At 36.9% G+C, this 8528-nt stretch overlaps 1 protein-coding gene across 2 annotated transcripts; it reads left to right on the forward strand.

Moving 5' to 3' along the window:
• Positions 1 to 6862, forward strand: LOC137738935 (cycloartenol synthase). Of its 2 annotated transcripts, none has more exons than XM_068478399.2 (18): positions 1 to 690; positions 1272 to 1457; positions 1691 to 1780; positions 1921 to 2115; positions 2204 to 2288; positions 2495 to 2661; positions 3027 to 3215; positions 3376 to 3489; positions 3608 to 3730; positions 3811 to 3933; positions 3999 to 4097; positions 4537 to 4593; positions 4692 to 4738; positions 4833 to 4976; positions 5076 to 5253; positions 5435 to 5515; positions 5722 to 5805; positions 6603 to 6862. In XM_068478399.2, exons 1-18 carry the CDS (start codon positions 475 to 477, stop codon positions 6714 to 6716), a joined length of 2292 nt encoding a protein of 763 aa, XP_068334500.2. In that variant the 5' UTR covers positions 1 to 474; the 3' UTR covers positions 6717 to 6862. The 2 variants fall into 2 exon arrangements, with proteins under 2 accessions (XP_068334500.2, XP_088556690.1); XM_088700564.1 differs by having other exon boundaries at positions 7 to 690; positions 1917 to 2115.
• The last annotated feature ends 1666 nt before the right edge of the window (positions 6863 to 8528 follow it).

Raw genomic sequence — 8528 nt, forward strand, 5'->3', positions numbered from 1 at the left:
ATTAGCAGAGAGAGAGAGAGAGAGATCAAAGAAGGGAAAACCAAGCTGTCTCATCCGGAAGTGTATCTTCTCCGGATCCATGTTACTAGGATCCTAAAAATTATTGCATCTTAATCGATTATTGTATATTACATAGTTAATTTTCGTTAGATAATATTAATATTTAATTTTATATAAAAAAAATCAAATGATTTCTATTTCCTATTCGGATCCAAATCCGTCCCCTCCCCTTTCAGTTTTCTTCCCAAAGTACCAAGTGGCAACTTTCAAGTGCCCAATTCCAAGTTTCTCTCTTTCAACTCGGAACCCAATTCCAAGTTGAAGAAACAGAGTCTTCCTTTCAAACTGAAAGTTCAATGATCAATTTCTCCGATTAACACAAAACCCATAAAAAAAGATTCAAACCTTCTTTGGCATTGATTGGCAAATTTGCAAGAACTCATTAGTTCTGAAGAATTAAAAGAGAAGTGAAAAATGTGGAAGCTGAAGGTAGGGGCAGAGACAGTAGGAGGAGAAAGTGGAGGTCAGTGGCTGAAGAGTGTGAACAACCACTTGGGCCGCCAAGTGTGGGAGTTCCATCCAGAGATTGGAACCCCAGAAGAGCTTCAACAAATTGAAGATGCCCGCAAGGCTTTCTGGAACAATCGCTTCGAAAGGCGGCACAGCTCTGACCTCCTCATGAGAATTCAGGTTCTTTTTCACTCGGGTTTTGCCTTTTTTTTTATTTTTTATTTTTTATTTTTTATATTTCATTCTCTAGAAATTGAATATACTGCATATGGCTGGGAAAAGGGTATTTATTTATTAGTGAAATTTGTATGTAAACTATTTAAATTATCGTTGTGGTGTTCTGGATCATCGAATTATATATAAAATCAGTAGAACTGCTGAATTTGATAATGCTGTTGAACAAGATGGTCAGGTTTTTCACACTGCATTGTAGGCTTTCTTGTGTAGCATTAGGCTTTGTAAGTTTGAATGATGTTTTTCTTTCGAGTGATATGTGTTTCGGGTACCGTGTTCTCCAACTGAGCTCTTGGAGTGCTTTTGTATCAAACTTATAGCTGCCGGTGTGTTTTATCCATCCTTGCAATTAGTCTCCTAAATTATGCCTAATTTGTTAATCCCCTGCCAATATGAGCAAATAATTTTGGTTAGTTTAGGCCAAATCATATGAGTTCTGAGGTTGGTATTTGGGTTTAATTACCCATGTTTTGTAACCCTACTTTCCTTTTTTAAATGAGTGTTTTGTTCTTATTTCTTAAATGTAGTTTGCGAAGGAGAATCCACATGCCACTAATCTACCGCAACTCAAAGTTAAAGATCAAGAAGGGGTGAAGGAAGAGGCAGTGGCAACCACTTTACGAAGGGCTCTCAGTTTTTATTCAACAATCCAGGCGCATGATGGTCATTGGGCTGGGGATTATGGGGGTCCCATGTTTCTGCTCCCTGGTTTGGTAAGGGAGAAAACTAGTAATCACTATGTGTTTCCATCAATGCTTGTACCCTAAACACGGAAAACATAGATATCATGGTTAAATCTGAGAAATAAGTTTGACATTCCAAAAGATGGCTGCATGTCGTTATGGAACTTCACATCCTTTCTTCTTACTGAAATGATTAAATTCGTTATTATTTGGTCCAGTTGGTAATTGTTGGGAGACTAAGTATTACTCATCAATTGCAACAGGTCATTACACTTTCAATTACTGGAGCTCTAAATGCTGTGTTATCCAAAGAGCATCAACGTGAGATGTGCAGATATCTTTATAATCATCAGGCAGGAATGGTTTCTCATGAAATGATAGTTTTTCATTTTTTATTTTATTAAGGATGCTTTCCTTTCCATATAGAATTTCAGGTTACTTTCTCTCTGTTTGCTAATAAGATAAGAAATTTACGGATGAATTGTGTTTGCAGAATGAAGATGGGGGATGGGGTCTGCATATTGAGGGGCCAAGTACCATGTTTGGTACTGCTCTAAATTATGTTACTTTGAGGTTGCTTGGCGAAGGTGCGGATGATGGACAAGGGGCAATCGAACTTGCACGGAAATGGATATTAGACCATGGTGGCGTGACTGCAATTACTTCTTGGGGCAAAATGTGGCTTTCAGTATGAACTCTATGTTTATCTTGTTGGATTGTTCCCACGGTGTAGTCATTCAGAAATATTAGTTGACATGCATCTCTGATGATGATAGGTACTTGGGGCATATGAATGGTCTGGGAATAATCCACTGCCGCCTGAAGTATGGCTATGTCCTTACTCCCTGCCATTTCATCCAGGTCTCTCATCATTATTGGACATTTCATTTCGGTGCTTTAAGTTCATTCTAGGCAGGATAAGATAAATTCAAACCTCCTTTCATTAAAAATCTTGATTAAATAACAGAGGTCTTACTAGCATTAATATGTCCATAGACTTTTCCATGCTGTTAACTGCCTAACTTCTAATCTTTACGGTTTATGAATTTCAAATTTTACACTTACAGGAAGAATGTGGTGTCATTGCCGAATGGTGTATTTGCCTATGTCGTATTTGTATGGGAAAAGGTTTGTTGGACCTATCACAACCACAATCCGGTCATTGAGGAAGGAGCTTTATACAGTCCCCTATCATGAAGTTGACTGGAATAAAGCTCGCAATCTATGTGCAAAGGTTGGTAAGAAACATCTGCGCCTTCAATATACTCTGCTTCCTCCAGCTACCCTGCGTAAAGATCCCGTGTCTGTGAGTTTAATGAACATTCTTATCTTTCATAGGGTTAGTCACAGACTCACAGGTGAAATATATGATAGCTATTTATGAAAGTACAAATTTGATTTTAGGGTCCTGGACATGGTTAATTGTTGGATTACTTTCCTATAACTCTCCAAATACAATAAAACATGTTTTCCCTGCATCTATGTATATGTGCGCATGCATTTTTCCATCGAATTTTAGTTGTACAGGTAAATCTATTAATGACAATTCACTTGCATATGTTTTTGATGCTTACATGGGATGCTTTATACAATTTCTAGGAAGATCTATACTATCCACACCCAATGGTACAAGATATCTTGTGGGGGTCTCTTCACTATGTTTATGAACCTGTTTTCACACGTTGGCCTGCAAAAGAATTGAGGGAGAGTGCTTTGAAGACTGTAATGCAGCATATTCATTATGAAGATGAAAATACTCGGTACATATGCATAGGGCCTGTTAACAAGGTATGCATGCAGAATATATTTTATGCATATCATCATCTGCCAATAGATCTCATACATATTTTGCCATTGGAATTGCGCAATTGACATGTATTTTTGTCTTATAGATTGATTCGGTAAGTAGTTGCGTGATTCTTGATTGTCTATTTCCTAAACGATGTAGGTGTTAAATATGCTTTGTTGTTGGGCGGAGGATCCAAACTCAGAGGCATTCAAATTGCATCTCCCGAGAATCCCTGATTATTTGTGGATTGCTGAAGATGGCATGAAAATGCAGGTCAGTTATAGCATTAAATTATTTCGAACAGATTTTAAGTTCCTCCCTATCTCTTTCCACACTCCCTCTTTCCTACCTGATTGTTTCTAATTTAATGTTAGTTTTCCTTTTACTGCAGGGCTACAATGGAAGTCAAGCATGGGATACTTCTTTTGCCATTCAAGCGATTATATCAACTAACCTGGTTGAAGAATATGGACCTACTTTAAGAAAAGCGCATCAGTATATCAAAGATTCCCAGGTTTTCATAGGCAGAAATCGAACTGTATCATTCAACATTTATGATAATTATCGTTGCTCAACTAATATTTTGATTTGAAGGTCTTGGAAGATTGTCCTGGAGATCTGGATTATTGGTATCGTCACATTTCAAAAGGTGCTTGGCCATTCTCAACAGCAGATCATGGGTGGCCTATCTCTGACTGCACAGCTGAAGGACTGAAGGTAGCTTGAACACTCAACATTTCACATGCTGACATTGCTTTTCTTAATATTTTTTCTTTGTGCAGGCTGCCTTATTACTATCGAAACTTCCAACACAAACAGTTGGTGAATCATTGGATATGAAGCGATTTTATGATGCTGTAAATGTTACCCTTTCCTTACAGGTAATCACTGGCTGTACAGGAATTGAATCTGACCAGACATAATGTGGCAACCCGTATTCTTTATGATAAACTATATTTTCAAGAGAACTCTCCTTGTCTCTCGTCATATATGAAATGAAAAATATATCCTTGCTTAATTGACCATTTTATTATGTAATCTGTAAACTACGGTAAAAAATATTACTCTAATATCCATCAAAAAATTGGAAGCTATGGAGAAAGTGTAGGATATATAGTTATGAGAATATAAAAGAAAGACTGTACATGCAAGTATTTCTGTATGATATATGCACACATGCATGTTTAGTTCTGTCAAGCATGTCATGATTCTTAATCAGCAGCTCAAGTCTAAATTTGTTGACAGAATATTTACATGTTCCTGCTTTTTTGTTTTACAATTATTTAACTAATTCCTTAATCTTTGGGTTCTGCACCGCAGAATGACGATGGTGGTTTTGCCACTTATGAACTAACTAGATCGTATCAGTGGTTAGAGGTAAGTATCATTTATGAGCTTTTTTTATTTCGTTTTCTTCCTTCTATATGGATGATGATGAGATCATATGCATATGATTATTTGTATTCTATTTTCAGCTAATCAACCCTGCCGAAACTTTTGGTGACATCGTCATTGATTATCCGTACGATTTCTGTACACTACATTTTGAATTCTGTACATTTTATTCTATATCATGGAAAATGCCTGAAGTCATCTTGATTGGAACGGGGATGCAGATATGTTGAATGCACCTCAGCAGCAATTCAAGCACTTGCATTGTTCAAAAGGTTATGTCCTGGGCATAGGAGTGATGAAATAGAAAACTGCATTGCTCGTGCTGCAAAGTTCATTGAAACGATACAAGCAGCAGATGGATCTTGGTTTGTTTTTTCTTTCAATTAAAAATACATGCATACATATACGGGACATTTCAATGCGTGGTCTGGGTGTATGATGGCTCTATGTTTTTGGTTGTATAGGTATGGTTCCTGGGGAGTATGCTTCACCTATGCTGGCTGGTTTGGAATAAAGGGGTTGGTTGCTGCGGGAAGGACATACGAAGACTGCTCAAGCATCCGTAAAGCATGCGACTTTTTGTTATCCAAAGAGCTTCCTTCAGGTGGATGGGGAGAAAGCTATCTATCATGTCAGAACAAGGTTAATGATTCCTCAAATTTGAAATATACTTCGTTGTCTTTCATAGGCCCGGAGCTTACATTATTCCTCTATTATGACAAATCCTTCACTCAATTCTTGGTTTTCATTTGCATACACATTTGGCAAAATGTATGATCTACTTTCGACTTGCATAACTTAATGCCGACTGTTTGTGTGTCAGGTGTATACAAATCTCAAGGACAATAGGCCACATATAGTTCAAACTGCATGGGCTATGTTGGCCCTTATTGGTGCTGGGCAGGTACAACAAATTCATCACTCATTCTCCTTTCCATGTGATTTATCAAATTCATCCTTCTCCCATGGATACCGAATTTGGTGTAAATTAGAATTTAGAGGATTATTCATTTGCAGAATTTTTGGAACCTTTTTACAGATAACCGTTTGACATCCATATGTTGCTCACTTTAATACCTGTATTTCTTGTTATGTTCTCCTGCTTGAAAGGCTAAGAGAGACCCAACTCCGTTGCATCGGGCAGCTAGAGTACTAATCAATTCTCAAATGAAAAATGGAGATTTCCCTCAGAAGGTAAATTGGCAACTCTTTCCATAATGTTTCACACAAGAGTCTTTATACCCTCTTGACCGTGCAATCTACAATTACAAGCTAACATGGTTTTTTCTGTCTTCATAGAAATCCATTTGGTTTGGTTTGATTACAGACATGCTAACTGCAATTTTCAAAACATCTTGCCAATGTAGAAGAAAACTGTACAGAGAGAAATGCAGGTGTAAAGACCTTTAGTACTTTTCTAGGCTGCAGAAAGTAATTAAACCTTATAAATATATGTATAGCTTTTGGAGCAAGTAATATAAGTAATTAGTGTTATTCAAATAGGCAAATTGAACAATCTTAAGTGTTGAGAATATAAATCCCACATCGGGGAAATGAGGGACCTTGCATCTTATAAGTAAGTGGGTTACTCCTCTTGTTTCCAATTGATTTTATGGTGGAACCTCAACGTTATTCATGCTATCAAAGTAGGTTGTCCATGTGTGAAGATCTACGGGCACACGTGCTCCACGTCACACGATTTGTGTTGTCCATGTGTTAGGCTTGAAAGTTCGCCACACATGAGGGATGTGTTGAGAGTACGTATTAATCACACATCGAGGACAAAAGAGACCTTGAATGTGCTTATAAATTGTTGGGCTACTTTTCATATTACCAATTGGTTTTACAGTAGAACCTCCACTTTCTTCATTGAGTATATATGTACCGGAAACCAAGATCTTAGAGAGTAAATCTCATGCAGGAAGTTTGTAACTATGATTACCACTTACGAAGGCTATATGACCTCAATAACGTTTACACTTCCCATACAGGAGATCACTGGTGTCTTCAACAAGAACTGTATGATCAGCTATTCAGCCTATCGAAACATTTTTCCCATTTGGGCCCTTGGAGAATATCGTTGCCAAGTATTGGAGGCTCTCTGAATGATGTCTGTTTATTGTTCAACGCTTAACACTTCGGATAATGAACTGTTGTTTATAAACCTGTATGAGAGCTCCTTAAATTCAGCTCAAAACAATGTAATTCAATTGCTAACATATTTCATAATCTTATTGTTATTAATTTCCCACTGGCTCGGGTGTTCACACCACCACCTTCCTTGTGTTTGTCGTTCCCGGCTCCGTTGCCTGTGGTATGTAATTTCCCACTGGCTTCCTTTGTTTTGTGGTTTAGATCTTTGTTGTGGCTGTTAGTGGATGTTGAAGATTTCTTATTTTCCGATTTTGGGGCTTGGAGTGACTTGATCTCTGGCGTCTCCTGGAGGTGTTGGTTCGTGCTGGGTTGGAGGCTGCTCAGTTGGAGGTGCTCCGAAGGCGGCTGGGATGGTAGGCTGCTAGTATATATTTGTAATATTGTGTTATCAAATCATTGAATTACAATTCTATATGGTATTACTAGTTTTAGGTCCCCTTTTCCTAGTACAACCCTAGCCTCCTTCCTCTTTCTTCCCAATTTGCCGTCCCCTCTAAGTTAATATTCCCCAAATCGTTTTTCCTTTGCCGTGCCTACCTACTCCCTATTCAGGCTACATTGTAAGTTAATTACAATTCTCCATGCACTTTGAATCCGGGCTTTTAAGCTTTTGTCCGTTTCGGATTGCAAGTTCACCTTACATGGTCATAGCCACCAACCCCACATGTTCGAAATGGCGCTAGGTCACGAAGATTGAGTGCGGGTTTAAGATGCCACTAGCCGAGGAACTCGTCATTCATTTTAAACCACTAGGCCTTTATTTTTTATTTATTTTTACTTATTGTCTTGGTCCAAAATATTACGCTTGACAATTTCTTTCACAATTTGTTAACTCCACATGAAATGACACGAAATTAATAGGTTACGGTTCATCCGTTAACAAGTCGGGTGGTTATCAGGTCACCCATTAAGAATCACTTTATAAGTCTAGTCATTGTCGGGTCACCCGTTAAAAACCTAAATAAGAAATAGTTTGTGAGATCTAGACATGACATGATAACTTTTTGCATGACCCTTAACTTGACACGAAATGACACTATCTATTAACAAATCAGGTCATTATTGAGTTACATGTTAAAAACGCGTTAAGATAACAAGTTTGATACGATAAAACCTGTTAAGATAACGGATATGACATGAAACAACAAATACAACTCGTTTACAAGGTCTACAAAATAGCATAAAATTAAATATACTAATTAATCTGTATAGTTATAATGTTGTCAGCAAACCAATTTATTACTGTAGAGATGTTCTTACTTAATAGAGGTGTGGCTACACAAATTATTTTTTTAACTCAGTCATACTTTAAAAGTTGTATGAATACAAAGAAATACATTAGTAGTGGAACATGTCAATTTCAAGATGCTGACATTGAAAAAAGAGAAATCGCCTATTCTCTAATAGCTAATGATTGTATGTATAATATTCTCTTTAATGTCACAAGTTTCATGCCAACAACAAGGTTACGACGAGTTATTATGTACACACAAGCTCAAAAACAAGACATTTAACTCTTAAGAATAAATTATTATCTCAAACCACTTTTTATCTAATTTTATTTGTAACGTTGCATATTTTAAAAGTTATTGACAATTTATTACTAGAGAGATAATAAACACACATCATTTCTCTCCTAATTTTATTTGTATTTTAATGTGCTTTATAAATTTTTAATTATGTGAGATTAAGTACTATGGCTATTGTGGTAACTAGTAAGGTTTTTTTAGTAGTTCATAATTATCAAACCGACTTTTTTTTAA

This window comes from Pyrus communis, chromosome 9 (genome assembly GCF_041283825.1).
Source record: "Pyrus communis isolate YQ-2024b chromosome 9, ASM4128382v1, whole genome shotgun sequence".
Classification (NCBI taxonomy): Eukaryota; Viridiplantae; Streptophyta; class Magnoliopsida; order Rosales; family Rosaceae; genus Pyrus; species Pyrus communis.